This window comes from Salvelinus alpinus, chromosome 18, assembly GCF_045679555.1.
Source record: "Salvelinus alpinus chromosome 18, SLU_Salpinus.1, whole genome shotgun sequence".
NCBI classification, from domain to species: domain Eukaryota; kingdom Metazoa; phylum Chordata; class Actinopteri; order Salmoniformes; family Salmonidae; genus Salvelinus; species Salvelinus alpinus.
This window is the reverse complement of record NC_092103.1, coordinates 35,948,526-35,966,086: the sequence shown is the minus strand read 5'-3', so window position 1 is coordinate 35,966,086 and position 17,561 is coordinate 35,948,526. Positions and strand designations below refer to the sequence as shown.

Genomic DNA, 17,561 nt, shown 5'->3' with positions numbered 1-17,561 from the left:
AGACACACGCTCGCTCTCTCACTGGAGGCCTGAGTCCACGCTCGCTCTCTCACTGGAGGCCTGAATCCACGCTCGCTCTCTCACTGGAGGCCTGAGTCCACGCTCGCTCTCTCACTGGAAGCCTGAGTCCACGCTCGCTCTCTCACTGGAAGCCTGAGTCCACGCTCGCTCTCTCACTGGAAGCCTGAGTCCACGCTCGCTCTCTCACTGGAGGCCTGAGTCCCCGCTCACTCTCTCACTGGAGGCCTGAGTCCCCGCTCGCTCTCTCACTGGAGGCCTGAGTCCCCGCTCACTCTCTCACTGGAGGCCTGAGTCCCCGCTCGCTCTCTCACTGGAGGCCTGAGTCCCCGCTCGCTCTCTCACTGGAGGCCTGAGTCCCCGCTCACTCTCTCACTGGAGGCCCGAGTCCCCGCTCGCTCTCTCACTGGAGGCCTGAGTCCCCGCTCTCTCTCTCACTGGAGGCCTGAGTCCCCGCTCGCTCTCTCACTGGAGACCTGAGTCCCCGCTCGCTCTCTCACTGGAGGCCTGAGTCCCCACTCGCTCTCTCACTGGAGGCCTGAGTCAGATTATGCCACTGTGCAAGAAGTGTGCGTGTCAGTGACTCTGTCATGTCTGTCTGTGAATAAGTGTGAGTGACATCACGTATCTAATGGTTACCTGTGTCTGTCTGTGTGAATGAGTGACATAACGTGTGTGTGTGTGTATATCAGCATCTAACCTCCACTGTGTGTCAAGTCCACCGTTTGTGTGTCAAGTCCACTGTGTTTGTCTCTCTCCATAAAGCCGCCATGGGCTGTGCCATGTGTTCCCAGTTGATTGACATGTGGAGCGTGTCGGTGAGGAGAACCAGCCACAGGGCCATGGAACAGACTGCCCTCCCCAAGGCGCTCCAGGGGGGCTACCACAGAGTCACCAGCCTCCACTACATGTCCTCCTTCTCCGATGCAGAGGACTGCTGCGATGACAACAACAGTCACAACAGCACCACCGGCAGCTCCTTCACCATGGACTGGCAAGAGACGGATGACTGACACTTGGGCGGCAGGTAGCCTAGGGGTTAGAGAGGCGGGCCAGAAACCAGATGGTTGCTAGTTCAAATGTGCCCTTGAGCAAAGCACTTAACCCCCAAATCTGCTCCATGGTTACTGCACTGTGGCTGACCCTGGCGTCCAACCCCTCAGGCATGTATGTGGGGGGTTGGGTTAAAAGCAAAAGACGAATTTGTGTAATCTGCGAAAAAAATTGACAATACGTAAACCCAACATAAATACGTTGGCTAATTCTCTGTGTGTATGTGAGTGATTAAAATGTCCATTATTGATCAACATTGTATTCATTCTACAGTATTTATGTCTCATCTGAATTATTTAGTTTGTTTATGTATTTTTTTCTATAGGGGGAATAAGAAAGCCTTTCTCAGAACTCTCAAAACATCCCACAATGATGTGGCCTTATTGTCAAGAATCACACTCACCGTGTCAATACAGCCAGGAGTTTTTCTGACTACAGACCTGAGACCAGGAAAATATAGCCTATAACCAGGGTTGTAGAGAAACATGTATTTCTCTACAACCGTAAAAGAACTGTAATCAGTTACGTTACCAGCAGAACATTGACAGGTAACTAGTAACTCGTGGATTACATTTAGAAAGTTACCTTCCCAACCCTGTCTATAACTAGCACCTGGACTTTTTCCAGGTCAGTTCAAGTGAAACACTCTGGGCCCTAATCAGTCTACAATAAATCTAACATTGAAATGCTGTCAGTGTCTTATTACAGCTTACTTACACAGTCCTGTCTAAGATTTTCTATTAAGGCTCTTCCAGTGTGTCAGTCTGAACACACTGCTTAGGAATGCCTTGACGTTGGTCTGTTAAAATGTGGGTGAGGGGAAAAGCTTTTGTATATTATACAACACCAGCCCCTATTTTGGCAAAGATGTGTACAGACGCTGTGCAGCTACGCACATAACTCTGTCCTGTGGCCTGGTTAAACTACTAATAACAAGGCTAGAGATTCAGAGCCAGAGAAAAAAGAGAAACAACTCTCCTTTCATGGATAGGAACATTTTGTTCTCATAAAAGAATGATGAAGCCAACAGTAACATCATGAACATAATCCAGTAGTTGTGCCTTGACCACTAATGTCTGTATGGTGTGGCTCAGTTGGTAAGAGCTTGGTGATAGCAAGGCCAAGGTTATGGGTTCAATTCCTGCAGGGATCAAAATGATCAAAAATACTTACCAAAAAATGCATGCACTCCCTAACTGAACTGTAAGTCACTTAAAACCATACCAGTGGTTTGACTTGGCCCACAGGAACTGACACCAAATCAGTGTTGTTCTCAGTCAGGTTGTGGAAAAGATTACTACAATTGTGAAAACTGATCTTAGAACAGTTCAGATAATACTGTTAAAATGAAGTGCTTTGTAACAAAACTAGTGGCAACTGAGCTGCCACCACCTTAAAGCAGAGGAAACCTTAACGTTGCTAGAGTATTGAAACATGGTTGTGAGGGTATTGGGACAGATTTAAGGTGTACAAAACAATTCATCCTGAGGTGTTCTGAAACACGACATGGTGTGTTGTAACACCACAGAGTCAGGAGTTGTGCAGCACCTTGCCAGAGACTGGAAGCACTAACCTGGAAAAGATTGAAAACACTTATGGCGTTTGGAGTCCTGTGTAGTGCAGAATTGGATCCATTCTCTTTTGGTGTTGTTTCCTCTCTCAAAAGCTACTTAACACTTTGATGGTGTTTTGAATCCTGTCTTGTGCAGAATTAGTTCCCTACTTTTGGAGTTTCCAAATACTGTAAATGAAAGCCCCCCCCCTTATTGTATAGTCCATGTTCTTGTATGTTTATAAACTCCTCATTGGTCATTCCAAAAGGTCAAATGTACAGTATTCTCAAACAAAGGACAAGAAAATATAGTTTTGTGAAAACACAAATTAATCATTTCGTGCAAGATAATGATTACAAAATTACTTTTAAAGACAGGATTTAGAAGCTTAATTTCAAATTATCAAATGACAAAACAGGTCTTTCACATGTGTATACTGAGTTCAAAGATCTAAGTTATTTATCATTAATATTCTTCAAAATCAACAGAAATATTGCATTTATATTTCACATTCATGAAAAATAAATACAGGCAATGACTGCTAATGTTAGCAGTAGCACTTCTACAAACTTCAGCCCAGGGCTCAATATGATCTACCAGTCATCCGTTATGCTAATAAATTTAAACTGTGTCTTAATATTCAGATGATGCCATGAAAGGTTGCTCAGATGGATTGAATCACAGTACAGTTGAGTTAGATGATATGATTGACAGTTCAGTTGGCATTAGTCTGTGATTCTTGTCTTGATTTGGTTAGGATTGGCTAGCCGGTGGGTAACGTAGTATGTATGCATGTTTTTTTGCAGGGAGACAGACATATAGCAAGCAATAATGATAGTACATGAGTGCATAATTTGGTTATCATCAAATGCTATAATATTAAGGGAAACCCAGCCAAGAGCTGCCCAGTGACGCAAGCCTACCAGACGAGCTAAATGCCTTCTATGCTCGCTTAGGAGGCAAGCAACACTGAACCATGCGTGAGAGCATCAGCTGTTCCGGACAATTGTGTGATCACACTCTCCATAGCCGATGTAAGACCTTTAAACAGGACAATATTAACAAGGCCGCAGGGCCAGACGGATTACCAGGACGCATACTCAGAGCATGCGCTGACCAGCTGGAAAGTGTCTTCACTGACATTTTCAACCTCTCCCTGACCCAGTCTGTAATACCTACATGTTCCAAGCATACCACCATAGTCCCTGTGCCCAAGAACGCCACAGTAACCTGTCTAAATGACTACCGCCTCGTACCCCTGTAAAATAGACTCGGTACTGGTACTCCTTGTATATACAGTCATAGCTGTGGGAAGTAGGGGTACTGAGGGTGCTGCATCACCCCCTGAAAAATCCCATAATAGAAATCTTTTAAAAATATATATCACAAAAGTAGTGCACTGGGCCTTTACAAGTCCTGTATTAGCGGACTGATATAGCCATCTGTAGGGTGGCAACCCGTCTGTAGCACTGCAAAAAAATTCAGCACCACCTGTGTTTGAAATTAACTGCTGGACTGAGGGACCTTACAGATAATTGCATGTATGGGGTACAAATCATGTTAAACTCTATTATTGGACACAGAGTGAATCCTTAACTTATGTGACTTAAGCACATTTTTACTCCTGAACTTATTTAGGCTTGCCATAACAAAGGGGTTGAATACTTAGACTAAAGACATTTCAGGTTGCTAATTAATTAATTAATGTTATTAATTTGCTAAATTTTTAAAACAAACATTATTCAATTTTGACATTATGGGTTATAATGTGTAGGCCAGTGAATATCTAAATTGCATCAATTTTAAATTCAGGCTATAACAACCCAATTTGGAAGAAAAAAAGTCAAGTGTTTTCCCGAAGATACTGTAGCCTCTTTATTGTTATTTTATATTTGTTACTATTTCCTTTATTAAAAAACATTTTACGTTTTTTACTTTTTAACTCTGCATTGTTGAATGTAAGTACGCATTTCAAAGTAAAGTTTGCACTTGTATTCGACGCATAACATTTTATTTTATTTGAAAACGAATCAATTAAACAAAATTGCTGTTTGATTTATTCTATTAGCTTTGTTCTTATTGAATGAATTCCTTTTCTGTTTCCTTCTTCAGTGTCAAAGGGAAAGGGGGATACCTAGTCAGTTGTACAACAATGCATTTAACCATATATATATATATATATGTACACAGCCCATCTATAAATAGCCCAAACAACTACCGCTTCCCCTACTGTATTTATTTATTTATTTTGCTCCTTTGCACCCCAGTATTTCTACTTTGCACACTCATCTACTGTCAAATCTACCATTCCAGTGTTTTAATTGCTATATTGTATTTACTTCGCCACCATGGCCTATTTATTGCCTTTACCTCACTTATCTCACCTCATTTGCTCACATTGTATATAGACTTATTTTTCTACTGTATTATTGACTGTATGTTTGTTTTACTCAATGTGTAACTCTGTGTTGTTATATGTGTCGAACTGTTTTGCTTTATCTTGGCCAGGTCGCAGTTGGAAATGAGAACTTGTTCTCAACTTGCCTACCTGGTTAAATAAAATAAAAAATAAAAAAAATTAAAAAAAATGTTAACTCGTTACATCTGCTATCTTACACAGCCCTAAACATTTGGATTGAACAGTTGTACATTATTTCTGATGTCACAATGGGCCTGGCAACTGTAGCCTGTAATAAGTGCCAAAGTCTACCCTAGGAAAAAAAAACATCCAGTGTTTTCTTTAAAATGTTAATAAAAATATCTACTGAAAATCAGCATCAATCAAAATTTATGCTATAAAGCATTTTATTGGATGAGAGAGACAGGCCATTATACATTGTTTTTGTATTTTGATCCTGTCTTTTACATGCACTGAAACATTGAAAAGTGTTTTTATAAACCTCTCTTAAAAACAGAATGATTCAGAATGAAGAACCACTTGGGGTGATTCTGAGTACTTCCATTCTGTTTTGAAATCCATTCAGTGTATCAGAACACTTCCATTGGGTTTACATTCAAACACCCTCCAAACACCAGATCTCAGCTTAGGTACACTACTTCTCATGGTTTCACTACACAATGATGGTGTTCTGAGTCTTTCTATTTTAATAGTGAAGGACTTTAGGGCCCTTTATGGCAGGAGAAACAGTCACCATGAAATGCAACAAGTTATTCTGCCAAAGTCAATTAGAGAGGTTTAGTGTTGACAAGTTCGACATCTCTGGTAAACACCAGTCTATTAACACTGACATCATTTGGATGTCTGCATTGTGATGATTGTACACACTGCTGTGTTAGTGTTATGATGTGTATTTTGTATATTTCTGTCAGGGTCTCTGAGAAGGATATAGAGACCTCTCTCTTATTGTCAACCCAGGGTTTTCGGGGGCCACTTTAGCTCATGCTAGACAGATTTTCTGGCAGAGCGCTCCATAGCACCATGAAGTTGCTGGTTCAAGTCCCGCTCCTGCTGTTTCTCCGCCCTCATTCGCTACTAACAAAAGTTATGTCCAGCAGAGATAAGCCCAGTGGTGGACTGGGAAGGCACAGCCACACCAGCCCAGTACTGCTGTACCATACCAGCACCCCATCATGTGCTTACTTCAACTGTCGTACCCAGATTGTTTTACTCCAGTGTTTGTAAACAATGTCAGTGTAAACAGACAATGTATATAGCCTCAAAACATAGCTAGAGTCTTTAATTGAAACAATAACAAAGTGGTCAACCCACCTGTGTTTTGGTAAACAGTTGAGGGATGGGCCTGGAAAAATGTAACCACTTTCAAACACATAGAAAGAGCTATGGATGCAAAGACTGACCATCCATGATATCAAAATTATTTAACTATGTTTTGAAGCTATATAGTCTTTGTTAACATTTTAATTGTTTACAAACATGGGAGTAAAACAAGCTTATATTTTGGGCTCTGATGGGGTAGGACAGTTGAACTAAGCTCATGAGGCATTTATAAGCTATATTCTTCAAAGAATCAATATGCATATCAATAAGTCCAAAACTGGATGTAACAATTGCAGATTGCCCTTTTAAACTCTCTGTGCGCCTAGAATCACCTTCTCTGGTCCTCATCATCCTGATTTGACTGGGCTCATTTAGCTCATTTAGCCTATCAAAGACTAGTTTGTTCTTGATTAGTCTTTCACATTTATTGAATTCAATATAGATGTTTCACCGCTGCCTTTTTAAAGGGCTGCCGAAACATCCCTTAGTCCTTATCCCAGGTGCCTATCCTGGCGACAGTAGGCCTAGCTATCTAGTGCTATTCAATTCTAAATCCGTCCCTCATTAGAAGGAAACAGTGGCAATTTTAGCATGTACATCTTGGGGCAAGCTAAAAATATAGATTTTTAGATGCATGCCAGCAAAGCCACAACACAACACTTAACAATACATTAATTGCACTATAATGGTGACAAACGGTGCCCACAAACTGTTAGGGCCTACATAAAGCTGTCCCAACAGCAGAATCCCAACAGCAGAGTCCCAACACCTTACCACTGCTACACCTGGCTATCATCCTTTCACGTTCTGACCATAGTTCTTTTGTGTTTTCCTTGTTTTAGTGTTGGTCAGGACGTGAGCTGGGTGGGCATTCTATGTTGTGTGTCTAGTTTGTCCGTTTCTATGTATGGCCTGATATGGTTCTCAATCAGAGGCAGGTGTTAGTCATTGTCTCTGATTGGGAACCATATTTAGGTAGCTTGTTTTGTGTTGGGGTTTGTGGGTGGTTGTCTTCTGTCTTTGTGTTCATTGCACCAGATAGGACTGTTTTGGTTTTGCCACGTTTGTTATTTTGTATTTGTGTAGTGTTCACGTTATCGTCTTTTATTAAACATGTTGAACACGAACTACGCTGCGTCTTGGTCCGATCCCTGCTACACCTCCTCTTCAGACGAAGAGGAGGAAGGCTGCCGTTACAGAACCACCCACCAAAAAAGGACCAAGCAGCATGGTAAGGGACAGCAGCAGCAGCGGCCAAGTACACAGGACTCCTGGACATGGGAGGAAATTCTGGACGGTAAGGGACCCTGGGTTCAAGCTGGAGAATATCGCCGCCCTCGTGAAGAGCTGGAGGCAGCTAAAGCCGAGAGGCAGTGGTATGAGGAGGCAGCACGGAAACGTGGCTGGAAGCCAGAGAGGCAGCCCCAAACATTTCTTGGGGGGGGCTAAAGGGGAGTGTGGCGAAGTCAGGTAGGAGACCTGCGCCAACTTCCCGGGCTTACCGTGGAGAGCGAGAGTACGGGCAGACACCGTGTTATGCGGAAGAGCGCACGGTGTCTCCTGTACGTGTGCATAGCCCGGTGCGGTACATCCCAGCTCCTCGTATCGGCCGGGCTAGAGTGGGCATCGAGCCAGGTGCCATGAAGCCGGCTCAACGCATCTGGTCTCCAGTGCGTCTCCTCGGGCCGGTGTACATGGCACCAGCCTTACGCATGGTGTCCCTCGTTCGCCAGCACAGCCCAGTGCGGGTTATTCCACCTCACCGCACTGGCCGGGCTAAGGGGAGTATTCAACCAGGTAAGGTTGGGCAGGCTCGGTGCTCAAGAGCTCCAGTACGCCTTCACGGTCCGGTATATCCGGTGGCACCTCCTCGCCCCAGCCCAGTACCACCAGTGCCAACACCACGCACCAGGCTTCCTGTGCGTCTTCAGAGCCCTGTTCCTCCTCCACGCACTCGCCCTGAGGTGCGTGTCTCCAGCCCGGTACCACCAGTTCCGGCACCACGCACCAAGCCTCCTGTGCGTCTCCAGAGCCCTGTACGCCCTGTTGCTGCTCCCCGCACTAGCCTTGAGGTGCGTGTCCTTAGCCCGGTACCACCAGTTCCGGCACCACGCACCAGGCCTACTGTGCACCTCAGCAGGCCAGAGTCTGCCGTCTGCCCAGCGCCGTCTGAGCTGCCCGTCTGCCCAGTGCCATCTGAGCTGTCCGTCTGCCCAGCGCCATCTGAGCTGCCTGTCTGCCCAGCGTCATCTGAGCTGCCCGTCTGCTCAGCGTCATCTGAGCTGCCCGTCTGCCCAGCGTCATATGAGCCGCCCGTCTGCCCAGCGTCATCTGAGCCGCCCGTCTGCCCAGCGCCATCTGAGCCGCCCGTCTGTCCAGCGCCATCTGAGCCGCCCGTCTGTCCTGAGCCGCCAGAGCCGTCCGCCAGTCAGGAGCCGCCAGAGCCGGCCGCCAGTCAGGAGCCGCCAGAGCCGCCCGCCAGTCAGGAGCCGCAAGAGCCGCCCGCCAGTCAGGAGCCGCCAGAGCCGCCCGCCAGTCAGGAGCCACCAGAGCCGCCCGCCAGTCAGGAGCCGCCAGAGCCGCCCTCCAGTCAGGAGCCGCCAGAGCCGCCCGCCAGTCATGAGCTGCCCTCCAGTCATGAGCTGCCCTCCAGTCATGAGCTGCCCTCCAGTCATGAGCTGCCCTCCAGTCATGAGCTGCCATTCAGTCCGGAGCTGCCATTCAGTCCGGAGCTGCCATTCAGTCCGGAGCTGCCATTCGTCCGGAGCTGCCCTTAGTCCGGAGCTGCCCTTAGTCCGGTGCTACCTCTCAGTCCGGAGCTACCTTTCAGTCATGAGCTACCTCTCAGTCCTGAGCTACCCCTCGTTCCTGAGCTACCCCTCGGTCATGAGCTACCCCTCGGTCATGAGCTACCCCTCGGTCATGAGCTACCTCTCAGTCATGAGCTACCTCTCAGTCCGGAGCTGTCCCTCAGTCCGGAGGAGTTTCCTCAGTCATGAGGCGCCCCTCAGTCCAGAGGCGCTCCTCAGTCCAGTGGGGACCTTTGTTAGAGTTCCTAGGCCAAGGTCGGCGGCGAGGGTCGCCACTCAAAGGACGCTAAGGAGGTGGACAAAGACAATGGTGGAGTGGGGTCCACGTCCAGCGCCAGAGCCGCCACCGCGGACAGATGCCCACCCAGACCCTCCCCTATAGGTTTAAGTTGTGCGGTCGGAGTCCGCACCTTGGGGGGGGGGGGGGTACTGTCACGTTCTGACCATAGTTCTTTTGTGTTTTCCTTGTTTTAGTGTTGGTCAGGACGTGAGCTGGGTAGGCATTCTATGTTGTGTTTCTAGTTTGTCCGTTTCTATGTATGGCCTGATATGGTTCTCAATCAGAGGCAGGTGTTAGTCATTGTCTCTGATTGGGAACCATATTTAGGTAGCTTGTTTTGTGTTGGGGTTTGTGGGTGGTTGTCTTCTGTCTTTGTGTTCATTGCACCAGATAGGACTGTTTCGGTTTTGCCACGTTTGTTATTTTGTATTTGTGTAGTGTTCACGTTATCGTCTTTTATTAAACATGTTGAACACGACCTACGCTGCGTCCTCTTCAGACGAAGAGGAGGAAGGCTGCCGTTACACATCCGAACCTTGTCTGGCAGCGAAACAGTTCATTCAGCCTCATTTACTGCCTTTAAAAAAAACATAGCTGATATGGCTGACTTGCTTAAACAAATGTGGTTTCTACTGACAATTGAGATGTACAAACTATGGCATAAGGGAACGACGAGCAGATAATTTAGATTAAGACATTAATGAGCGAGCTAGGACAGACGTAGTCAATATAACTATTTGTTCAGCACTTTTGAAATGTACAGCGACAGAATTCAGAACACAGGCCGTTCTTACAGTATTCTCCCTGTACACCAAGTCAGAACCATAGGATAAATAAAAGGGGCATATAAGCAGACAATGAAAGCTCTTAAAATATTTGATGATTACATTTAGCTAAAACAGGCTAAAAGCTACATGTTCACCACCAAATCAGAACAGTAGGTTAGTTATGAGGGGGAAAGGGACCAAATTATTAGGGTGAGGCACATGGGATACTAACAGCTTGCTACACAACATACACTTAGTATTACTTTGCTTGAATTTTCGAGCTCTACCCTTAGATTTGGCCGTGACGTAGTGTCCCCATTAGTGACAGAACACTGAGCCAATCACGGCGTAACTAGAGAACATTACCAACCCCTACGTCCCTATTTTCCGCTGACTGCCCCACCACCACAGAAAGCACTGAGCCAGGCAGAAACACCAGCATTTTGGAGCTGCTTTACTCAAGAAAGCAAAAAGAGACCAAGTTTGTATGAGGCTTTAATAACTCAATGATATTTCTATTGTTTGCAAACTGATATATTAATGTCAAAATAACATGCAAAAAAGGCAACTACAAAGGTGGGGCTCAAAACACTGAATGACGTGTAGCCACTGGAAGGAAATAATGAAAATCAGCAGCAGTGATGTGGTCATGTTTTAAACTCTGATATCTGAGTAACGATTTAATTGACTGCAATGATAGAGCTAAAATAAATCGATGGGGAAGTTTTTCTCCAGGAGAGAGGAGCGCAGCTCTCATTCCTCAGTCTCTCTTTGAAGCTCGGCGCGCACACCTCCTTTTGCACACGCTCCACACAACCTGCAGCACTTCAAACATCCTGAACGCAAGCATTCAGAAAATTCCATGCGAAAAGCCCTGTTCAAACATCCTGCGGTCTCCGCAAACCAAAGCGTGTGTGTTTGATCCTGATGTAACGCATGGTTAGGAGCAGTGGTGTAAAGTACTTCAGTAAAAATATGTATAGCTGATACTGACATGCGTCCTTTGTCCTGATCTTGATGCCCACATTTTTAGACAGGTGTCGACAATTAAAAGACGCATGATCCACTTGACCACCTCGGAGGTATTTAGGGACCCATTAATATCTGGATATCAATCATGTGTAAACAGATCTGGATGGTCAAACCATTTAAAAAAAAAATCATAATGCAGGCCTAAATAATCACTGACAGGTAATAGCATTGACTTATGGCATCAGTAATTGTCTTAAAATAAATGAATTCATATCATTGTTTTATAATATCAGTCAAACATATTGCAATGTGGAGACGGTGGGCAGGTAAAATACACATTTTAATAGAATGTGTAGATGTTACAAACATTGATCAGATAGTGATTGGACCACATTGATCAGATCACAAAACCCACAAGGTGTATAAACGTGGCTAAAGGGAGCGAGAACGAGAGAGCGAGAGAGAGGCACCAGACCAGCCCCTCCAAAATGTGCGTCAGTGAAAGTGTTGAGTCCTGGGGCTACATCCCGCTCCATACTTTCCAGTTAGGCTCCGTGTGAGCACGAGCAACTCTCCAACCGCAGACGTCGATAACACAGCAGTACTTCACCTGGGAATTGGAAGATCATACCAAACAATCATGTTGGAGAACGAGGCTTTTTCCTGTTTTGTTTTCTATAGTGTTCTCCTGGTCATCAAGATGTACATCATAGCAATCATCACTGGACAAGTCAGGCTTCGTAAAAAGGTAAGATACTTCGCAGTTAACAGTTTATTAGGCTAGTTCGGTATTTGATCTATGGTTTGAATACATCTTAGTTACAAAAGTAAAGTATGGCGCTGTATAAACGTTGGTCAGGGTATTTGTGAATTATCTCTCTCTCCTGGGAAGGCTTTCGCTAACCCAGAGGATGCGCAGAGACACGGCGGCGTCCAGTACTACAGAGAGGATCCGGACGTAGAACGGTGCCGAAGGTGAGAAGGGCGATTACTGTTCTCAGATTGTATTGTAGCCTAGCCCTAGCCTATTGACATTGGTGGTAGCAATATAATGTTCAACAGTAGTGGAGACCGGGTTGGTTGTCACACTTTTTTGGTGTAATTCAAATCAAATCAAATTGTATTTGTCACATACACATGGTTAGCAGATGTTAATGCGAGTGTAGCGTAATGCTTGTGCTTCTAGTTCCGACAATGCAGTAATTCTCAGCACCAGTCACTTTCAATACTTGTGGGGACTCTTTTTATCCTCATGTCTTATTCCAACATGGAGTTATAAGCCATCAAACACACTCTGTCCACTTGTGACAACCAGCTCCATCCTGGGTTGGATGTCACACACAGTATGTGGTTGGTTGTCACACACAGTATGAGGTTGGTTGTCACAGTGTTTGCAAGTAAGGTATTCCACTTGTAACAGGAAATTAAGCAATAGCTTTTCTTTAATCAAACTATATTCCTAACAAAATTCAGCATTTGAATGCCTTGACATTTTGAGTAAATATGTGTGTGTGTGCTGTTTGTGTGTGAGAGAGAGGCAACGAAGGGAGCTCTTTATAGCACCATCACAAAGAGCGTGGGATTTATTGTATACTGGCAGTGGCAATGTTGATAGTGACCACGAACCCCACATTCCATGTGACAACCAAACATGTAAATGGAGAATTTTACCTGGAGCTGGTTGAACTCTTTAGAGATCATTTGTGGCTCTTTCATTTTTATTTCACAGACGTTTGTTATCCATCCTGGGGCTGGGATATGGTTCAGTGTCTGTGTTGTTTTAACTAGACAGGAAATGATCCACGACAGCAGAAAAAAACTATTTTTCTAGTGAACACTGAAAACTTTCCCCTCTTTTCTCCCCTCACATGAGGCCCTTTCTGACCTGACTCTTTGATGATGTAAAATGTGATGAGCTGAGCAGGCATTCATGCACTGATGCGCAATACAATGGAATGCTCTGTGACTGGTATCAATTAGGTCCAATTAAGATTCTCCAAGAACAGCATTAAATCCCCCTGATCTCCATGCCCCCACTGAAATATAATTAGCATCATCAAAAAATGCTCATAACAATTCGTCAGTTTAAGCTAGAGATATAATTTCCACATCTGTGGTGAAAGGTAACAGAGGTAGAGCGCTGCGTGTCAGACCATGAGACATTCCGAAAATCGGTCTTCTCACAAAATCATCTGTAGTGTCCGAACGGTTTTGCTTACAAACTATTATGACCCCTCTATGGAAAGATGAGACTCTCAATGATGTTCTCCGTTTTGCTCTACGACCTCCACAAGTCTCCGGAGACTCGTCTGAAGTCGGTACAGCCGATCTGCAAACTTCTGTCTGTAGCGTCCGAACCGTTTGGGCTACATACACACTAATGTGACTCTGAGCAACATCCACAGCCCTCACAACTCGTCTGAAGGTCCCCCAAATTAATGGCATTATATATGGAGACTGTTTAATGGCAAGAATATGGAGTTAAATACATAAAATAAATCTTTCCTGATCTTTATTATATCTCTCAGATATAGGACAGACACTTCAGAACAAACTTCCTTTTGATATTTTTGGGGGAGTGTCTGTTGTTCCATGTAGTGAATCTGTTATTCAATGCGTTTGTATGGGCTAATAGCAGTAAGGCCCAATTTTTTTTGCATCAAATTATCTTTTTAAATATTTTTTTGATTGGGTCTTAAAATTCAAAATCAAATAGCTAAATGATCCTTGGTATGACCTTCTTAAAAACATTCCATATAGCTTAGTATAAATATTGATCTGTTTAACGTGGACAGATTTTGGGCGGAGTAAACCCTCGCTTCACCTTTTCCTCTCTTGTCTCAGTCTGTACTCCTATCAATCTTAAACTCCTAACAACTCTGCCAAAATAATCAAACACTCAAGAGTCTATTCTATTTAGATTACACCATGGGAGTTTTCCATGTCTTGATGTTGATTGGTTGGAGTGGTACTTGAATTCAACAAAGCAAGATGAATAACATGCTGCACTTCTCAGAGATTACATACAGCCATCCTCTTCCTTTTTCTCAGCACATCTGATTTCATTGGAATGTCTAAATGGCTTCTGAAGAAAATTCATACTATTGAGTCACTACAACTGTTTTGGCCTTTTTAAGGATGATTGATAATCCATGGTTTGGGTTTTACGACTGACTCAAGACAGCTGCTGGTAAAGCCCATGCATACATTGCGACATTCTATAGGTCTATTTAGAGACAGAGACTGGAATCCATGAGAGGAATTTTCTCTTAAGTGATAGTCAGAAGAGAGGAAGTGATTCACTTAAAGAAAGAAACCCGAATAAGCATCTACGCACAGACTTGTAATGGAGGGTTTCCACGCTCAGCAAAGCTGTGTGTTTGTACTCCCTTTGGCCATGAAGGCATTTCCTTCTGTTACGCAGTAGGCTAAACCCCTCCCTTATGTTGGCTAATGGAGAAAGTTGCATGTGTGTGGAGTAATCACAGCGGAAGTGGGTTTGTGCACTGCTTGGGTCAGTGGCAGACGGCTGAGTCAGACGACGATACCGTAAGCTCCAGGAATGACCTTCTGATTCAAAACAGATGTGTGAGCGTGGGGAGCTGTTGTGTGTATTCAAGTCATTCTTGTCAACTTGTTGAGTCAGTGTGAACAGCTTAGTTATTCATGTAAAATCCATACATCCATGATAATAAATATGACTATATCCAATCAATTAATGTAAAAAAAATATATACATCTAAAACATGAAATGTAATATTCTCTCTTCTTGTGTTTCAGGGCTCACCGTAACGACATGGAGAATATCTTCCCTTTCCTGTTCCTGGGGGCTGTGTACTCCCTGATTGGCCCGTCGCTTGCTGTGGCCCGCGCTCACTTCCTGGTCTTCTTCCTGTTCCGCGTGCTTCATACAGTGGCCTACCTGTGTGTCCTGCGGGCGCCCACACGCTCCCTGGCCTATGTCGTCGCCCAAGTGCCCTGCGTGTCCATGGCCGTGCAGGTCCTCGCGGCGGTGGCCTCCTCGTGGTAGTTGTGGTGTTCTGGATCTATCTGTGACCGCTTCAATCTGTGACCTATCTCAGTCTGTGAGATCAGCGGTAGAGGATACTGCAAGAGATGCTTTTCATACAATGGAAATCCTCAAGACTATATCGCCATCAATGCTACCATAGCAGTTTGTGTCTCTCGACTGTAAGACAGTATGTACTCTGAAAGTGTGTACTCTGAAATGAAGTCATTGTTGTGCTCTAGCAAGCACCTCCCCCTGCAGTACTGTATGTTTGCTATGCAATGTTGAAGTCAATTGCCTCCCTCTTGATAGTCCAGGGGACTCTACTCTCTGAAGATTAAGGTTTTAATTAGTAAACATTGAACCTTTTAACCAGTTCATTGTGTTGTCATGTTGTTTGTGTATACACAAGTTGTTGCTTGTTTCTGTCTTTTTCATTCTCTATTTCTTGTTATAAACTGGGTGGTTTGAGCTCTGAATGCTGATTGGGTGACAGCTGTGTTATTTTTACTACTCTAATTACGTCGGTAACCAGTTTCTAATAGAAATAAGGCACCTCAGGTGTTTGTGGTATATTGCCAGTATACCACGGCTAAGGGCTGTATCCAGGCACTCCACGTTGCGTTGTGCGTAAGAACAGCCCTTAGCCGTGGTATATTGGCTCAATACCACACCCCCTCGGGCCTTATTGCTTAATTATACTTAACCCTGATTGGCTCCAGGGGTGCTGTACTACAATGGCTGACCCTGTAAAACAATACATTTCACTGCACCTATTTTATTCCACAGAGCTATTTTAGTAGGACATGTCTGGGATACAATGACCTTTCAGCTGAAACCAGCTTGATCCAGTCTTAGAGGTTGAACTGAAGAGCATGTGCCATTCTAAGGAACGTTTCCAGTGTGGTGGTTCACTGTGTTCGTTTATCTAGCATTGGCCACCATGGCATCACAAGATGGGGGATGATGACACAGAGACATCAGGTCTACCACACCTGTCGATGGGCTACCGATGAGGCCAAGAGTTTTTCCTGATCACAGGATTTGACTACAGCCCATAGTTTTTCCTGGTCTGGTCCTGGACCTAGATAGGAGCTATGACTGCTGAATTGTCCATAATCATAACATCTATTTTATCCTCCACCTCTGTGTTTCTTTGCTTCACAGTTCCAAGTTACTGCAACACATTCCCAAGTTACTGCAACCCATTTCCAAGTTACTGCAACACATTCCCAAGTTACTGCAACACAGTTCCAAGTTACTGCAACCCATTTCCAAGTTACTGCAACACATTCCCAAGTTACTGCAACACAGTTCCAAGTTACTGCAACCCATTTCCAAGTTACTGCAATACATTCCCAAGTTACTGCAACACAGTTCCAAGTTACTGCTTCATAGTTCCAAGTTACTGCTTCATAGTTCCAAGTTACTGCAACACAGTTCCAAAGTCTTTGTGTTTGACCTAGTACAATGCTATTTCACTGTAAATAAATTAACTACAGACTTTCAGCATGCTTATAGAGAAGGTCACTCAACATGTACTGCACTGACACAACTGACTGATGAGCTGTTCTTGTCTATTAATGTTCTGTATTATGTCATGTTTCATGTTTTGTGTTGACCCCAGGAAGAGTAGCTGCTGTTTTTGCAATAGCCAATGGGGATCCTAATAAAATACCAAATATCCACTGGGCACAGAAGTCAATTCAATGTCTATTCCACATTGGTTCAATGTAATTTCATTAAAATTATATGGAAACAATGTTGATTCAAGCAGCGCATGCCTAGTGGGAAGCTACTGCCACACCTTTCCAAGTTACTGTTTCACAGTTCCAAGTTACTGCTTCATAGTTCCAAGTTACTGCATTTTCCTAGTTACAGTTCCAAATTACTGTATTACTTTATTGTTTACTCCGTTATTGAATGTGCATTGAAAAGAATGGGCATCTTGTTGAATGTACAAATGGATGTGTATGGAGTGCCATGAGACAGTAAAGCGAGTTCTTTAATCAATTCACTTTTTGTCTTGCCTTGTTCTTTTATTGGGTTTTCATTGGGGAAATGACATTCAATGTTTGTCTAAGGAATAATAGAGGTCTCAAGCTGATGTTGATGCTTAGATATAAAGAGTTTAGTACCAAAACACTATATCCACACATCTTTTACAGTTGTCTTTTTTTCATCAGAAATGATTGTTTACCGTTCTCAGATTTTTAATTCATAAATTTCAAATAGAATCTAATTTTATTTGTCACATGCGCCGAATACAACAGGTTGGACCTTACAGTGAAATGCTTACTTTACAAGCCCTTAACCAACAATGCTTTAAGAAGTGTTAAGAAAAATAAGTGTTAAGTAAA

General features: G+C 44.1%; 1 protein-coding gene across 3 annotated transcripts; it reads left to right on the top strand.

Moving 5' to 3' along the window:
- The first annotated feature begins 11,351 nt into the window (after positions 1–11,351).
- Positions 11,352–17,218, top strand: ptges (prostaglandin E synthase). Of its 3 annotated transcripts, XR_011668837.1 has the most exons (4): positions 11,697–11,940; positions 12,085–12,167; positions 14,973–15,762; positions 15,849–17,218. XR_011668837.1 is itself a non-coding variant. In XM_071351161.1 (3 exons), the coding sequence occupies exons 1-3, from the start codon at positions 11,833–11,835 to the stop codon at positions 15,220–15,222; spliced, it is 441 nt and encodes a 146-aa protein (XP_071207262.1). In that variant the 5' UTR covers positions 11,352–11,832; the 3' UTR covers positions 15,223–17,218. The 3 variants fall into 3 exon arrangements, 2 of the variants coding, with proteins under 2 accessions (XP_071207262.1, XP_071207261.1); XM_071351161.1 differs by having other exon boundaries at positions 11,352–11,940; positions 14,973–17,218; XM_071351160.1 differs by lacking the exons at positions 11,697–11,940; positions 12,085–12,167 and adding an exon at positions 14,522–14,833 and having other exon boundaries at positions 14,973–17,218.
- Positions 17,219–17,561: the final 343 nt, after the last annotated feature.

Bases quoted from the DNA above. Each gene is read 5' to 3' on its own strand.
- ptges (XM_071351161.1), top strand. From the start codon at position 11,833: ATGTTGGAGAACGAGGCTTTTTCCTGTTTTGTTTTCTATAGTGTTCTC. The intron at 11,941-12,084 runs GTAAGATACTTC...TCTCCTGGGAAG, and splicing joins AAGTCAGGCTTCGTAAAAAG to GCTTTCGCTAACCCAGAGGA. The intron at 12,168-14,972 runs GTGAGAAGGGCG...CTTGTGTTTCAG, and splicing joins GACGTAGAACGGTGCCGAAG to GGCTCACCGTAACGACATGG.